Below are 18,111 nucleotides of genomic sequence, written 5' to 3' on the forward strand. Positions count from 1 at the left end.
CTTATTATTTGGGGTTATTATTGGACCAGAAGACATCAAATCTAACCCCTTTCCGGTACAGTGGTGAAAACTGAGGCCCAGGGAGGTGAGGTGGCTTTTCCAAATGTAACCACTATATTGCAGTCAGTACAACAATGTTGGGTGGTGACAGAGTCCTGTGCTTAGACCTTATCAGGTACACAAAGCCAGGAGTTCAAATCCACTTATACTGTGGGAGATGGTACTGGGAGGTAGTAATGGGTGTTTACGGTGGGGATTCTGAAGACCATCTAGCGGGGGTCATCAGAAATCTAAAGTTAGAAGTAAAGCCCCACTGGAGAGGCCCTCAAATATCAGTGGGACTCCCAGCGTGGCTCAGACAAGTGCTTGCCAAGTGTCTGTCTAGCCTCCTCTGGTGGGGTTTTTTTTGCAGCCAGGGTGGTCTTTATTGCCTTTCCCTTGGGCTAAGCCAGCACAAAGTCATTCTGGAGACTCAAGCCCCACAGCAGGAATGGGAGGCGAGAGGGGCTGGGCCGACAGGAAGCCCTCTCTGATGTCTGGGTCAGGCAGAAATGGCCCTTGTACCTTGGTTCTCTTGAGGCTTGACGGGCCTGCTTGGCCGTGACCACGGAGCTGAGGGGAAGCCTGTGCTGACTGGAGAAATCTCAGGCTCACAGGGTCCAGTAGGTGTAGATGAGGGTCCGAAGGAGGAAGATGGCCACAGACAGCAGCATGTTCTTCCGGTTCTCCTGCCGAAGCAACTGCAGCTCCTTCTCATAGTTGGAGGCTTTGTTCATCAGGCTGCTTTTCTCCTTCTCCAGAGACCTCCTGGCCTCTGAGCTCAGCTCCGCCCCATAGAGCCTGGAGTTCACAGCCTCCAGGTCTCTCCGACGTTGTGACAGCTTCTTCTCCAGCCCATCGATCTCTAGAGTGATGCCCAGATTCTCCAGCTTCTTTTTAGTCATGTTACTTGCCGGGTTCCCGGAGTCATTATTGGACGCTCTCTGGTGGTTTATATTGGGTCGCCCACATGTGCAGTGGCTCTCACTCCAGGGTGTCTGGATGGAGCTGTTTGGCCTCTGCCACCGAATGGTTACAATTCTAGAGCACTGGTATTTGGTTTTAGAATGCGCTGTGTGGTGGCCAAGCCAAGATTAGTTGCATCCCCTGACTCCTGGTCAGTGGCTTTCTTTATCCACTACATCAGTCTGACCTTTTTAACAACAATGTGCCCAAGATGGGGGCAAACCCATGACCCGAAGATTAAGTGTCTCAGGCCCTACAAGTGAGCCTGGCAGGCAGCACAGGCAGGAGAACATCCTTCCTTTTCCTGCCCCCTGCCTGCCCAAATACACACTTTTAAGATATCAGTTTCTCTTTACTCTTTCACATACTTGACAAAGTCCGGCTAGGACTCTGTCTCCTCTCCATCTGCAGTGATCTATTTTGCCTGTTTTCTTCTGAAGTGTAAACCACCATTTCCTAAATCAGCAGATGCTGTTTACTGAACACCCCAGGGACCATGGCTGTGAACTTGATCCTGGACCATGTAATGGTCCCATCTTGGGTGGGATCTTCATCACCTAAAAATACTTGAGCAAGTATATAAATATCCATGGCCATGGAGCTCTGGGAGGCTACAAGAGCTGCATTCCTGTGCCAGCACGGATGTGAAACATCATTCACTTCAGTGTCAGCACTCTGACACACTGATGGCATTCACACAAGTCTGGACAGTTTATCTTGCAGTAGACCAAATGTGGCACATGTGTGAAAATATCCACGTTTCTAGAGAAATGAAATCAAATACGGTGGAGTGGGTTCACTTAGTTCTTTAGTAGGAGGCTCCCTCCAAATTCATCCAACTTTCCATGACCTCTTTAAGTGGATGAGGGTTTCTTGAGTTAGAGTGCACTAACTCTTTACAATTCTGTGCAAAATTTTGTATGTAAGTGCACATGTGTATATTTCTGGAGAGAGGGGCCAGCACCCTTCATCTGATTTTTAATGGGATCAGTGTCACAAAAAGGTAAGAATCATTGAACTAGACCAGGGTTGGTCAGCATGCCATTTGAGCAGTTACTGTCCCAAGCCCTATCTACTCATCTGGATAGGGTACAACATTGTGCAAGCAAGGCTGCATTGAAAAATCACTCCCCTGGAAGAAAAGGAAGAGACACCTGAATGCTCTAATATTTTTTAATCTTATATTCTAAAACCATTAGTTTTATTTCTGAGATAAAAGAGATACTAATTCATTTATTTATTCCTTCATTCTGAACTAGGGAGTCAGTCCAGTCTTTACAACTACCAGTGTTTTCACATGATGTCTTTAAGAGGTAGACTTAAATTTGTCCCAGCTACTATTTCTCAGTTTAGACTGAGCCAATGTTGGAGACATCTTTTCCCCTCTGGCAGCTGCTCTGACTTCTCGGTCCTGTAAATCCCACTCTTGGCTTTGCCCATTCTCCTATTGTGTTTGGCACTTCTGAGACCCATTCACTGGCTGGCCCTTTAACAGTTGGCTCTGCCCTTGGGTGAAGCTCACCCTCTTTCCTTGATGTTGTAGTTGTTTAAATCAAAACAATACATGATTTTCCAAATTGAATACAGTGAAAGAAGACCCACACTGAATTAAAAATAAATTCATAATACTCTGAGAGTTAAGACAAACACAAGTCTCCCGTTCTGCTCTTCTCCACTCCTGACTCCCATTCTTTGGAGGCCATAATCCTTAACGTTTTTATTGGCCTCTGCTGTTTCCTTTTATATTTCTAAAATAGCTTATTTATATTGATGTTTTGAATATTAAAAATTTTGATATTATTTTGTGATTTTGTAAAATGGAAAAAGATTTAGCTCCTTTATACACTCTTCCTCTACCAATACTTCTTTTTCCTCCCATCCTCCCAATATTTTATGACATAATTTTTAGTTAAAGGTATAGTCACAAAATAAAATTTGAAGCTAAAAAAATAGAGCTTTTATAATTATGACATGCATATATATGTATAAGTATATGTATTTACAACTGAATCATGTAGTGTTCTATGATTATATTTCCTTTCCTGCCTAGCTTTTCGTTTTTTCTGCAGTTAGTAATTTCCTTGGTTTTTTATTTGCTTCCATGTAATTCTCACTATTTCATTCTTATTCCCTCAGCCAAAAATTTTGGATAATGATGTTTCTTTTTTCCCCCTTTGTCTTCCTGCTCCAGTTTAGAGTAATTGCTTTCTTCAATATCAACCTTTAGCTCTCTCCTGTACCGGATCCTCTTTTTCTTGGATATCAAATCTCCTTCTTTGTTGAATTTCACCTTAGTTTTGAAGGACAGGGATGCAAGGATTCTTTAGTATATGCAAATTGATCAATGTGATACACCATATTAACAAATTGAAGAATAAAAAGAACCAGCTTTTAGTTTCATTGATTTTTCCTCTTGTTTTCTTTGTTTCTATTTCATTAATTTCTGCTCTGATTTTTATGATTTGTTTCCTTCTACTAACTTTGGGTTTTGTTTGTTCTTTTTCTCTAATTTTTTTAGGTGTAAGGTTAGGTTGTTAATTTGCGGTTTTTCTTGTTTCTTGAGGTAGTATTGAATTGCTCTAATCTTCCCTCTTAGGACTGCTTTTGCTGCACCCCATAGGTTTTGGGTCATCGTGTTTTCATTGTCATTTGTTTGTATATATTTTTTGATTTTGTCTTTGATTTCTTCAGTGATCTCTTGGCTATTTAGTAGCATATTGTTTAGCCTCTATGTGTTTGTGTTTTTTTACAGTTTTTTTTTTTTTCCTGTAATTGATTTCTAATCTCACAGTGTTGTGGTCAGAAAAGATGCTTGATATGATTTCAATTTTCTTAAATTTACTGAAGCTTCATTTGTGACCCAAGATATGATCTATCTTGGAGAATGTTCCATGAGCACTTGAGAAGAAAGTGTATTCTGTTGTTTTTGGATGGAAGGTCCTCTAAATATCAATTAAGTCCATTTTGTTTAATGTATCATTTAAAGCTTGTGTTTCCTTATTTATTTTCATTTTGGATGATCTGTCCATTGGTGAAAGTGGGGTGTTAAAGTCCCCTACTATGATTGTGTTACTGTCGATTTCCCCTTTTATGGCTGTTAGCATTTGTGTTATGTATTGAGGTGCTCCAATGTTGGGTGCGTAAATATTTATAATTGTTATGTCTTCTTGGATGGATCCCTTGATCATTATGTAGTGTCCTTTCTTGTCTCTGTGACAGTCTTTATTTTAAAGTCTAGTTTATCTGATATGAGTATTGCTACTCCAGCTTTCTTTTGATTTCCATTCACATGGAATATCTTTTTCCATCCCCTCACTTTGTCTGTATGTGTCCCTAGGTCTGAAGTGGGTCTCTTGCAGGCAGCATATATATAGGTCTTGTTTTTGTATCCGTTTGGCCAGTCTGTGTCTTTTGGTTGGAGCATTTAATCTGTTTACATTTAAGGTAATTATTGATATGTATATTCCTATTACCATTTTCTTAATTGTTTTGGGTTTGTTTTTGTAGGTCTTTTTCTTCTCTTGTGTTTCCCGCCTAGAGAATTTCCTTTAGCATTTGTTGTAAAGCTGATTTGGTGGTGCTGAATTCTCTTAGCTTTTGCTTGTCTGTAAAGCTTTTGATTTCTCCATTGAATCTGAATGAGATCCTTGCTGGGTAGAGTAATCTTGGTTGTAGGTTTTCCCCTTTCATTACTTTAAATATAGCCTGCCACTCCCTTCTGGCCTGCAGAGTTTCTGCTGAAAAATCAGCTGAAAACCTTATGGGGATTCCCTTGTATGTTACTTTTTCCTTTGCTGCTTTTAATATTTTTTCTTTGAATTTAATTTTTGTTAGTTTGATTAATAGGTGTCTCGGAGTTTTTCTCCTTGGGTTCCCCCATTTTTTTCAACTCTTCCAATTTCTTTTATTTTCTGTGATTGCCACAACTTTATCTTCCAACCTGTCTATTGAATTTTTAATTTTTGATATCATATTTTTAATTTACAAGACCTCTTTTTTGTTCTCTGAGTGCCTCTCTTTTTCAAAAATAAAACACTGACCTTGTTTCCTGGATGCAATATCTTCTTTTCCTGAGTATACTCTTTCATCAGTTCTAGAATATACTTCTTTCACATTTTAACTTATCTAAAGTTGAGATTCATTTTATAATTGGTGGGCTGTCATAATTTTTTCTTTCTAAGGGCACATATAACAAAGGTGCTTCATATAATTGCAGGTATTTCATATTTGTTGAGATTGTTTTAAAGTTTTCTTTTACTTCCTGCTTGCCTATTTCTTTCAAATTCTTTTCTAAAAATATTCATTTTGAATTCTTTCTCTTTCATATTATAAGCTTTTCTTAAACTGTTGGTAATCCTTATCTAAGTTCTGTGTGCATGGGAACTTGTCTAGTGGTGGACTTTATTGTAGGGTAATAAGGTGTCAAGTTGGCTTTTTCAAAGGGTTATCCCAGATATGATTATGTGAGGGTTGTTTCTCTTAGGCTGGTCAGTTTCAATAAATAATTCTCCTGCAGATAACTTCTTGAGAGTCATAAGCCTGCCCTACATTCTGGGAGCCTAGAAAGGGGGGACTCTCACCTTTAGGATTGAGGACTTTTCACTTACACCTCAATTTTCAGTATTATGCTTCACCCAATCTCCAGCTGTGACTTGTACCCTCCCAGTCGGATCTTTGTGTCAACATATTCAGACAATAAATCTCCTGTCTTCTGCCTGGATAGGAAGGGACAGTTTCTTCTCTGTGTAAGGCTTGGGGGTGGGGGATCTGACATTTAAGTGCTCCTTGTACAAATTTTCAACTAATCCCAGTATTTCCAACCCCACTGCATCCCTACCTCCAGAGGTAACTAGTGTCTCCAATTCTAGAGCCTCTGGACTGGAGTTCTTTGCTTCTTGTTGGAGTTCCCTGTCATGCTCCCATGCACACTTGGATTTAGGTTTCTCAGGTCTATTGAGTCACTTACCCCTTTCCAACTTCCAAAATTTTGTTGACTTTCCTCATCTACTATTTCCTTCCTGTACTCTTTCAACTTGTAAATTTACATCTTAAAAATTTCATTGTCATTTTAGTGGGGATTTTGCAGGGAATGTATGTTTCAATGGTTGTGACTTACTGGAAGTCTCTCAGTACCATGCAAGTATGCAGAGATGGTGGTGCCATCTTTATTTTTTGGGGGTGGTGGTGGTTGTGGTAATCTAGTTATATTCAAAGCAAAGAAGGAAGAGGAAAAGAGAGAGAGTGTGTGTTTGAGAGAGGGAGTCAGTGTATTTCTTTTAGTCCAGAATGCTCTTGCTCCTTTAGAATTTCCCATTTGGTTACAGTTTCTCTTCTAGTGGCTACTTAATCTTGATTTATTAGCTCAGTGCTTTCTTTCTTACTCTCACAGATATGCCTGCCCTCTGTGATTCTTCAAAAGCAGTTGTACAGAAGCAACATACATTAACAATAATATATACTCACTAAGAAAAGGCTTGTTCTTTTACAGGTTTGTCATACTAGTGTATGAAGACTTTATTTTACTTTATGTCCAGGGCTGAACTGTTTCCTCTAATATAGCTCTTATGCCAGTGTCATTTGAAAAAGGAACACATATAGGAATATCATCTAGGAATCCTGTTGCCAGTGTAGGTAGAAGTTTAGGTTTTAAAGTGGATTTTTTAAAAAGCTAAGTTTTAAGGTTAAAAAATGGAATATTTACATAAAAATAATTGGACCTGTTTGTGTCCTGGTGGGTTATTTGTAATTTATCACAATGCAGTGGTAGCAATTTTGCACCCTTTCTAGAATCTCTTAGGACTCTCTTATTGTACAACAAAATACTTCAGAAAAAAGTGAAAACATTGGAAGACATAAACTTGTATAGAGGGTTCCAGCATGGGACTCAGTCACCTTCCAGTGCAACCTTGGGTAGTAGAGACCATCTCCTCTGAATAGGATCTGTTCCCTAGTAATCTCCAATGTTGCAGACAGCATTATTCTAGAACCAAAGGCAATCCAGCTGGGAAAGGAGCTGTAGGAGAGAAGGCAGAGCTCCTGACCCTGGACTTGGGCTGAGAAGGCCCTTGCCTGGGTCCCTTTACTTCTTAGGGCTTCCTCTGTTGTAAAACCAGAGATTGGGGTCACCACCTCAAGGGGTTTTCCCATTCCCAGGTTTCTGTTACCATATGTTGAAAGTGTTTTTCTAACTTTAGTCTTAATTTAGATGTTGTATTTCATTGTCAATATCTGGATATGGAATTTACTTACCCTTTATTGAAAACTCATAGTGTAACAATCATCACAACCCACCTACCCCCATTTTAGGAGGATTTTATTCCAATAAAGTATTCTGCTGCTTATAACATTACATCATAAAAGTCTCTTGGAAATTTTCATTACTCCAGCTTTAAAATACAAAGGACCAACTTTTCTTCAGCTCCAGACTGGTCACCATTCTGCAGCCTGAAACCCTTTGTATATGCAAAACTCATCTTTGTGTACACAAACTAAGTAATTGCAATGTTCTGCATCCAATTTGCATTTGCAGGGATCCAGCTGCAAGTGTCGTTTTGCAAACACAAAATTAGAGCCTGGTTTTTAAGAGTGGTTTAGATGCATTTTTTAAAAAAGTATTTCTCCAGTTAATCTCAGAGATGGCTTTTTGATGTTGTTGTTAAAGAAAGGTGTTTTAGTTATAGAGAATGTGCAGAGTCCATTTTTTTAATGAAATAATGCTGCATCCTTGGTACTCTGGCTTTCAAATTCAGTTTCATACTTCTTAATGCGACCTCTGTTCTTGACTTGGGGTAGAATTTGGTAAATGCTGTTTTTATTTCTAACCAGGTATTCTGAGCAGGGGGTGATTTTATAACCTTGGATATTTGCTCATTTGAGGTTAGCAGGCCACCCATAGCTTGTTTTTTCTCCTTATTTAAAAGTTGAAAATTTAACTAATTAAACAAATATTCCGGCAGTGTCTGATGCACAGCAGAATTGTTAGGGAGGTGGGATGTGTATTGGGCCATCCCTCCCTCCCAGATTTCCCTCTGACACTCAAAAACGAAATAGGAGCCTGGAGCCTGCAGCTTATCTAGCCACGGTATTTGAACAGAGACAAGGTTTAATAAATCATTGTTTAGATAGACCAGGCATTACATTTTGGAAAGTCCAAAATGTTGAAAAACAACACTCTCATTTCCTTCAATGAGGGGAAGGCCCAGCAGTAAAGCTGTCTAATCCAGCTTGTGTTTTGACACTGGTTTTGCACAGATGCAGTGTGGGAGGTGATATCAGTTGAGAAGTTATCAGCTCGTCAGTGAAATCCTGGCCGGGCACTTCCCCCCTTATTGTCTTATATAATATCATTTAATTGGAACTGGATACTCTTACTGAAAATTTTCAGTTAGCTCTTCAGTAAAACCAATGAAAGAGAAAAAAAAAAATGCAGCCGACCAAGCAGTATTTGCCCCACTTCTGGTGAGGGTGTGCACAGGCAGCCTTTTGTGTCTGCCAGAGCTGCATCAGAATAGGAGAATCACCCCAACACCACCCTGCCCTGTGCCCTCACCCCCTTTCTTTAAAGTCAGCCAGGGAATAATTTGTCCAAATGAAAAGGCCCTTTCAGGCACTGGAGGGCTTTGCTAATTGTATTTGAAAGAATCAAAGCAAACCACAAGTTGGCTTTTAACAACAGAAAAGTAATGCGTTCACATACCAACATATTAATAAGATTAGTTTTATTAGGAAAATGTAATCAGGCAGAATAAGGACTGCAAGAGGAATGGCTTTTTAAAAGCCATTCTTTTATTTTCTAGCTAAAGAAATATCAGTCGGCTTTCAAAACGCATTTAAATAAAGATGTACTGAAATCTAAAAAAATACATCAATTTCACTTTCTTGACATAAAAGGGAAAAATGCTTTAAAATTGTTTATTTCTGTAACTTTTAAATAGCTTTAGTTGTGCTAAGTTAGAATAGTAAAAAAACTTGGGAATCTCCTGGCTAAAGTATTTTTGTTTGATTGTAAATAGGTATCCATTTGCTTGTGATTTCTACATATTGGCAGGTGTGGATTTATTAATTGCAAAAATGCTGTTGAACTGGTGCAATTGGAAAATGTTCAAGGAGGATCCACAGCACCTATGAGAAATGATTTTTCCAAGCAGTAGACTTCATTTTGACCTTTCAAAAGACAATCACTGCATTTTTTTTCCATTATGTGCGGTGATGTAGTTTCAGTTAGAAAGATATTTTGCAATAATGGTGACAATATACTCAAATGCGCATGACTAAAATAGCAATGCAGTGTGGAAATAAGTTTCACAATCCAAAGGCCAAGCTATTTTCCTTTGTTTTTCTTCCTGTATCGTCACTGAATGGAGTAGAAGGGCATTTCACGCATTTGGCCAAACTCTTTACAGCGGAAGCACATTCTTTCTAGAAGAGTCAGGTCACTTAAAATATGGACTAGAGATGCATTACCAGTTCAGCTTGCAGAAAGAACATACATCAGCTTGAACAATTATACCCATTAGCATAAGTGAAGAAGCATGGGGCAGAACTGTAGAGGATGAAAGCTCAGAGTTCTTTTTTCTGCCTTTCTCCTCCCTTCCAACATCTCTGTGCTCTGGGGGCCTCAGCATCCTTCTTTCTCCACTTGGTGAGGAACTCATTTCCACAAAGATATTGGGGGTTCAGTAGATTAGCTTTACCAGGATATTTCATTTAAAAGAGGAACCTGGAAAAGGAAGACAACATAAGTAAACTTAAAGGTGATACTTTTCTGTTCCGTGGAGGAGATGAGTGAGTCTTTCAAGTGCCAGGCTTTAGTCTTTCTACCAGAGAGCTCTGCTCAGGAAACATTTATTGAGTCAGGCCACCCTGTGGCTAGAGCAGCGTGGTACTTTCTAAACTTACATGAAGCTTTGCATTTTACTAATAGAGCAGCAGCAAAATGGCTGCATTTCACATAATTTGACAGGAACCAGAAAGGAGTGCCCATGTGTTCAGCCTTCCAGATTGGAAGACGGGAGGGAGGCCGATGGGCCCCGTCGGTTTCGTTGGCTGCTGCGCTAACAGAGGACTCTGGTGTTTGATGCTGACTGCAGCCACAGTTATGAAAGTCCGTGGGCAGAGTCGGGTTCGTAAGGCCTGGCCATTGATGCTTCTGTCCGTGTGAGTGGATATGGCGGAGGAGCCCAAGGTAGTGGTTCAGTAAATGTTAATTGATAGGCATTAAAACAATCGATGACCCCGGGGCATGCCACCTTGTGTGCCGAAGACGTTAATCTGTGAAATGGAGAAAACCACACCAGGTTGCTCTTGGAAGTTATGAAGAATGATTGTAAAGGGGTTTTCGAAGCTTAAGCGCTTTGACTGATAGTGTCCGAAGAAAACAGCCCCAGCTGCAGAGAGCAGAGCATCTCCGTGGCCCTGTGAGCAGTGTGCAGTAGCAGTGTCAAATGGCATCCTTTCTGGGGTCCAGCCAATTGTTAAAAGGGAGGAACTAGAATAATATATTGCTGGGGGCTCAACCCCTTCCTGGTTATGAAATTCGAAAGTGGCTTAAGCTGTAGGAAATTATTTTGGATTAGTCTTTATCATCTGATTTCCCCCCTGGAGAGAACTTGCTTCATTTTATAATAAGGTATAATAAGGTTTTATATAAGGTTCTAAAAATCTTTTTTTTTTTTTTAAAACAAGAGGCATCAGCCACCATGTCCCTCTCTCTTCTTTTTAAAAAAATTTCCCCCCTGGAGAGAACTTGCTTCATTTTATAATAAGGTATAATAAGGTTTTATATAAGGTTCTAAAAAATCTTTTTTTTTTTTTAAAAACAAGAGGCATCAGCCACCATGTCCCTCTCTCTTCTTTTCAAAAAAAATTTTATTTATTTATTTTTGGCTGCATTGGGTCTTCATTGCTGTGTGCAGGCTTTCTCTAGTTGCGGCAAGCGGGCAAGCGGGGGCTACTCTTCGTTGCGCGGGCTTCTCATCGCGGTGGCTTCTCTTGTTGCGGAGCATGGGCTCTAGGCGCACAGGCTTCAGTAGTTGCGGCATACGGGCTCAGTAGTTGTGGCTCGCGGGCTCTAGAGCACAGGCTCAGTAGTTGTGGCGCACGGGCTTAGTTGCTCCGCGGCATGTGGGATCTTCCCGGACCAGGGATCGAACCCGTGTCCCCTGCATTGGCAGGCAGATTCTTAACCACTGCGCCACCAGGGAAGTCCTGGTTCTAAAAATCTTGCTCCCACAGACTGTGGTTTACAGATAGGGAGGAGGTGAGCAGAGAATTTGTGTGTGTATAATGAACAATTTAACAATTGGCCTAAATTTGGGGGCCTGTGTAATTTCCTTTACCGTTATCTCTATGTGGGATAATTACTAAATCACTGAAGTCAGCCAGCTCTGTTTTTACCCTATCCTAAAGATCTTAAAGAGATTTCATTTATTGGTAAATAGTCCTGCATCAGATTGGCACTCTAACTTGCCCATTGTTGCTCTACAAACTACATTCGTTTCAATTTGGGGCCATTTTCTCTTTTCGTAACTCAGCAGTGGCTGAAATATACTCAGCAGTATATTTATGGCAACCCTATGTCTAAGAATTTCTTGGGTAGAACAGATTTCAGATACAGCACATATGCCCTCTAGATGCACATGCGTTTTTGTTGATCATTTGACCCTATGTATCACCAGGCATACAGTTAAGCCTGCAGACAGTTGTTCATTGAAGCTGTATGCCCGCCATTGCACACTTACTGAGCGCCTCCTTCAGGCAAGGCACTGTGTCCTGTGAGGACAATTCATCACTTGTGTGGGTGGCTCTTGAAGGATGGGTAAGAAGAGATGGGTACAGAAGAGCCTCCTCAGAGAGGCCAATATAGGGAATGCCAGCTTAGAAGAAGGAGGCAGTAGACACATTTAGGGAATAGTGAGCAAAATCACCTGGCTTGAATGAGGGGATTTTGTAGAGGAGGAGTTTGGAAAGGTCTCTCTTTTTTGAAATTTGCTCCTCCCTTGGCTGCCAAGACACCACCGTGTCTAAGTTCTCTGCCTACATTGTGGACTTTCCTGGTCTCCTTTCATGACTCCCCTTTTCCACTTGCTCCACAAATATTAGTGTTTCCCAGATTCTTTCCTTGGCCCTTTTTCTTCTCTAAACACTTTCTGGGCAGCACATCCACTCGCCTGGGTGGGATGTTCATCTTGATGTGGATAACACCTAAATTTCTATCTATCTCCAACTCCAGCCTGTTTCTGAGTGGCAGGCCCCAAGTTCCAATTGCCCATTGGCACCTCTGCCTGAATAACACTGTGTCTCCCTGCCTCATCCTTTCATTCAGAACTGCTCCATTCTGAGCTCTGCTGGACCAAGCCTAGAGGGGGAGTCAAGGAGGATGGAACTCCGAGTTCAAAGAACTTATTCTGCACGCAGAAGAAAGTAGAAAGTAGGAGACTGTAGTCAAAAAGAGATTTTCAAGGATTTTGAAAGTAGAGCAGTTCTGGGTGATGATAAGATCTTTGCTACTCAAAGGGTGGTCTATGGACCAGTGGCTTTAGCGTCACCTGGGAGACTGTAGAAATGAGGAGGTGTAGTGCTCTATCCCTCAGACCTGCTGAATCAGAATCTGCATTTGAACAAGATTTGCAGGTGAACCGTGTGCACAGTTCTGAGAAGCTTTGGCCTAGGGTATGTGCATGAGCGTGAGAAATTCATCAAATAATGGCAGTCAGCGAACCAAGAGGCTACAATGTTCAATGAATGGATAATGCACAGGGAGATTGAAATGGTTCAGTACGAATGCAATAATGTGGGTGGAGAGGAAGAATGTGAGCTGACTGCCAACCTCCTTAATGCATTCATTATGCCCTGGGAGTGAGGGAGGGTCCTTGCGTCAGATGACAGTGATATTTGACATAGGATTGTTGACGTCTTAGTTCTTTGAGAACAGAGCCTCTGATTAGGATTCTTCCCCTTTAAGTTCTGTGCCTCAGCTCTTAAAAAAGACATAGCAGATCCTTAAATAATGATGAATTGACTTTACAAGCAGTGGGCTTAAACAGATTAAGCCTTTTGGTCAATTTACATCTTTTTAAAGGGAACCTGGAGCTAACTTAAACAATCTGGTATCCAATATCACCTTTTCTCCCCCCTCCTTTGATTATACTTTCCTGACAGTTAATTAAAAATGTGTTTGCTAGGGCAAACTTCTTTGTTCTTTTTTTCTCTCTCTTGATGTGCATGTAACATCTTGGAAATCCTATACATGTTAGAGAACTCATATTGATGCTCTATCCTTGGGTGTGAGTTTGGTCTTTAAGGAGGTGCCTTGCTTGATAGACAAGTCAACACTGATGATGCAGGTACTGATCTGGAGCCAGGAGACTTGAGTTCCAGTCGCAGCTCTGTTCTTACTATCTGTGCAACGTTGAGTGAATCAGGCAACTATTACAGGCTTCAGCTTCTCATTTACACAATATGCTGGTTGGACTATATGAGCTCTAAATTCCCTTCGAGTTGTAAACTTGTGATTCTGTAATTCTTTTAGGCTGTTAAGAATGCCTGTGAGGTTAAAATGATGCATCTCCCTAAGATGTGTACCCAAGGGTCTCTCTTGTATTGTGGCCAATATATTTATGAAGCTCAGTGTCATTCTATCCATGATTCAAAATCATGATACATCTGCATCTAGAGTACTCTGCATAGTTCTGGTAACTTTCTTAAGAGAAACAAGTCTCCTCACATTAGTAGAATATGTTAGCCCTAAATGTTTTTAAAAAGAAATAGAGTATCTTTTAATTGCCCAAGGGAGTGAAACAATTTTCTTACGAAATAGACTTAAAAAGATCAATCTCTTTGAAATGTTGCACCATCCAACCTTGTGAAGACCATGGGGCATTTCTTGAAATCTGAAGACTTAACTGAATTCTCAATCTGTAGACCTGAAGGGATACTTTCAGGATAATGACAAGGAATGACTATTTTTCCTGGTAGTTAGTAAGCATATGAAACTCATTACTTGCATAGTTTCCAAAGGCTGTCTTAACATGGGTTCCAGAATGATTTAGATCAGTTCATTATGCTGGATCCCAAATGGGATTCAGAGCGTGTTGATCTTTTGGTGTGAGGCCCTATTCTTTAAAGTTGATATTTGAGATATACAAATACCTTTAAAGAATTATTCATTTAAAAATTAAAAATGAATTTAGTTCAGTGATAGAAAACAGAACTGGACTGGACAAAACATGAATGTTGACCTTATGATTATGTATTTTCATATGTTCTCATAGAAGCTACTGTGGAAAGTTTTCCACAATTTTCCAGACTTGGGATATTCATTTAGGGAATTAGTAAAGAAAATTTTTATTATGGGAAATTTTAAGTACATACAAAAATGGAGAGCACAGTATGTGAAACTCCGTGTCCTCATCACTCAGCTTCAATAATTAACCAAGTCAGTCTAATTTCATCTCTAACTTTTTTCCCACCCTTACCCCTAGGCCCTGGTAATTCTGAAGCAAATCTAAGGCATCCTCGTTTCATCTTAAGCATTTTAATATGTATCTCAAAGATAAGTTTATTATTTTATTTAAATAAAATTTATACACAATGAAATCCATAGTTCTTGATTGTGCTATTTGATCACCTTTGATAAATGTGTATGTCCATGCAACTACTACTCCTGTTAAGATATAGGAGATTGCATGACCACATGCAGTTTCCTCATGTCCCTTTCCAATCAGTTTCTACCCCCATAAGCAACCACTCTCCTCCCCCCACATCTTTAATGAGCTATAATTGACAAATGAAGTCACATAAATTTAAGGTGTACAACATAGTGATTTGCTATATGTATACATTGTGAAGTGATTACCACAATACGGTTAGTTAACACAATCACCTCATATAGTTACCTTTTCTATTTTTATTTTCTGGTGGTGAGAACATTTTAAGATTTACTCTCTTAGTAAATTACATGTATACAATACAGTATTGTTAACAATAGTCACCATGCTGTACATCAGAGCCCCAGAACTTATTCATCTTATAACTGAAAGTTTTTACCCTTTTACCAGCATCTCCCCATTTCTCCCACTCTCCAGCCTCTGGCAACCACCATTCAACTCTCTTTTTCTATGAATCTGACTTTTTTAGATTCCACACAGGTGAGATCATATAGTATTGTCTTTCTCTGTATGGCTTATTTTACTTAGCATAACGCCCTCCAGATTCATCCATGTTGTCACAAATGGCAGGATTTCCATATTTTTTTATGACTAAATTCTATCTGTCTCTCTCTCTCACACATTTTCTTTAATCATTCATCTGCCAGTGGACACAGTTGTTTCCATAGCTTGGCTATTGTGAATAATGATGCCATGAACACAGAGTGCAGTTATGTCTTCCAGACACTGACTTCAGTTCCTTCAGATATATATCCAGAAGTGGGATTAATAGGTTTAATAGGCCTTTTTATTCACAGATGGGGCAAGGGCCACTTTAGCTGAGTCAGAAATCCTGATTCCCTTGATCTGAGCTGCTGGTTTAAATATCTGCTTAACAGTTAGCGTGTTGCCTCACGTCCCCTCTCCTCTTTTCTTCTTCCATCTTCTGCCCTCTCATTCCATCTCTAGGTGCGGGTTCTGTCCCTCCCTCATCTTCAAGTACATTGTTAGTCTTCTCTTTTATAGACCCTCGCTGGTCTTTCCAGCCTACGTGCTCAACTTGTAGAACTCCTCAACTATTAGCCAGTTAGAAGCAGAAACCAGAGCACAAAGCTGTTTTACAACCTTAGCTGGCTGAACATATGTGCCAGTTGGATAGATGTCATAACTAGGCAAGCCTGGTTTGGACCCCTACTTAAGAACTTGCCCACCCAACTTTTTCTGCAGTTTTGACCCCATCCACCGACAAAGATCTCTCGTTTCTGTTTAGGATGTTAGTCAGAGTGTCTCTTACAGGATAATAACAGTGTCCATCTATGAAGGTTTTGTAAGGACTAAACACAGTAGAACTTAAATTCTATTAAGTTCAGCTCCTAGAATATAGGAGATGTTCAATATCATAGTTAATACCTGGAAGTAAAGAGAACTGCTTGACTTTGTTCGATCTAGCATTTCGTAAACCTGTTTAACCATGATAGTGCTATTTCTAGAGCTATCTGTTAACATTTTAAGGAATGCTGCTGCTGTATGGAATCCAGCTTCGGAAACTCTGAATTAAGAATTGAACAAAATTAAGCTGCTGACTGTTCACAGTGAGTGAATAAACCAGTGCTGCTTGAACTGGGAGTTGGGCTTCTGGATCTTAACGCAGTCCTCACCACACCTTGAAACTGCTTCAATAAGAAGGAGAGGTTTCATTTTAAGACACAAGACAGAAATGAAAAAAAAAAAAGTCATCCTTATACAAAGCCTAGGTTTTTGTTTATCTCTTCCTTGTAATCACATCTCCAGGTGACTCAAGAAATTTAAGGAAAGCTATCTGAAGTTCTCAGGATCAGCTTTCAAGGATGTCGTCGAGGTGGATAAAGTAGAGTCTACATGCTTCTTCTGATTTTGGCCTTTCAGAAGGAGTGAGGCCAGAAATTGTCCCCCTGTGTCCCCCGGTCTCCATCTCACTCTGGCTTGGTCACCCCACTTGCAGTCTTGGGGCTGCCTCACCTTCCAGCAGAGAGAGCAGGGCACTTGCTGCCTGCCTCGGCCCTTCCCCCTTGGGTTTGGTGTGTGTGTTTACCCACCTCGACATTGTGCCCGACAGGAACATAGACCCCTGGAAAGAAGGCCAGCAAGTGTCCAGAGCAGTCTGTGGGGGTCGGGTCCCCAGGTTTTCCGGAGGCACATCTGGTCGGGCACTGGTGGGACATCAAGGCCAAGGACAGACATTGCTCACCTGATCATCTGAAAGCCAGAGACGATTATGTCATTAGGTATGTGCATTTCTCAACTAAGCCTTCAAGAGTGATAGGTGATGAGAAGCATCCTTATGTGACGTGTGTGTGGGACACATGCAAAGGGCACGTGTATCAGATGACCGAGTTCCCTGTATGAGCGCTGGGAGAATTTTAAAAAGTCATTCTCGTGCTTGTGCTCCACACCCACTAATTCCAGGAGTCCAGTTCCACGGAGTTCTCCTCCACCTCGTTTCTCGGGGCGGCTCTCCTGGCTGAGGTTGCCTCATGTAAGTGGATGCCGTCCACCAGCACCGCGGCACCTGCGCGCAGCCTGAACTGCCGTCCCCATCATTAGAAGGGCAGCCGATTGCGGTAGCGTGGGAGACACCTGAGGGGTCAGAACTTGACAATGATCTTCCCAGGACTGCTTTTGTTTAATGATCCATTTTGTTTTAGGTGATGAGAGAGAGAGATAAAAAATCTGCTTCTATTTGCAGGCAGCCACACTTTAGACTAGGAGACCCAAGTTAGTTTCCCAGTCTAGGGCATTACTATAGGGGCAGAGCTGAGCCTGGGATGGAGACAGTCATTTGGGCAACTTAGGGCCCATCCCCACCCCAAAGAAGTCTGCCAGACGATATGGCAATTCTTCGGCCAAGCACAGGGCCGGACCCTGGCTCTCTCCCAGGTCTGCTGCCTGACTGTCGGTAAGCCACTTGCCCTTTGCATTTCCTCGGAGTTACTAGGATAAGGGTAAAAATTTTCAACTTCACTTTCCTCAAGGCTCAAATAAGTCAGCAAGTGACCAAGTGTGAATTCCATGAAGGTAGGCCCCGTATAGAAGAGCAGACATTGGGGTGTATGCCAGTAAGAGTGAGAACCCCTCTTTTGATGCTGAAGAATTGGTGATATCACTTGATTTATGGAAGTTCCTGCTGTTACTCTATATTGTAGATTTTTAATTTTATGATGCAAAAGAAAATGGAATGAAAACACATAGGATCTATATTTTCATTGTATGGAGGTCATGTGTGCAGTGTTCATCAAATGCATAATGTCCTTTAACCTTCTGCCTCCCCATGCAGCATGGCCAGGCCACTTTCTTCTGCGTCTACCATCTCCAGTGGCCTAGAAGGGCAGGACAAGGTTCATTTTCAGGGTCTTATTACTAATCATTCAAGATGAAGCTGCCATTGTTTCTGCTGTGATAGGGAGAGGCAGGTCCTGGACCA

At 40.9% G+C, this 18,111-nt stretch overlaps 2 protein-coding genes across 3 annotated transcripts in view; one reads left to right on the forward strand and one right to left on the reverse strand.

Moving 5' to 3' along the window:
* The window catches only part of NPR3 (natriuretic peptide receptor 3), a 67,787-nt gene that overhangs the window by 29,392 nt on the left and 20,284 nt on the right, over positions 1-18,111 (forward strand). The window lies entirely within an intron of this gene.
* LOC133089615 (coiled-coil domain-containing protein 167-like) lies at positions 651-944 on the reverse strand. The gene has a single exon (XM_061187690.1). It carries the CDS (start codon positions 942-944, stop codon positions 651-653), a length of 294 nt encoding a protein of 97 aa, XP_061043673.1.

Source organism: Eubalaena glacialis, chromosome 4 (genome assembly GCF_028564815.1).
Source record: "Eubalaena glacialis isolate mEubGla1 chromosome 4, mEubGla1.1.hap2.+ XY, whole genome shotgun sequence".
Classification (NCBI taxonomy): domain Eukaryota; kingdom Metazoa; phylum Chordata; class Mammalia; order Artiodactyla; family Balaenidae; genus Eubalaena; species Eubalaena glacialis.

Excerpts from the sequence above, each read along its gene's own strand:
- LOC133089615 (XM_061187690.1), bottom strand. The coding sequence starts at position 944 with ATGACTAAAAAGAAGCTGGAGAATCTGGGCATCACTCTAGAGATCGAT.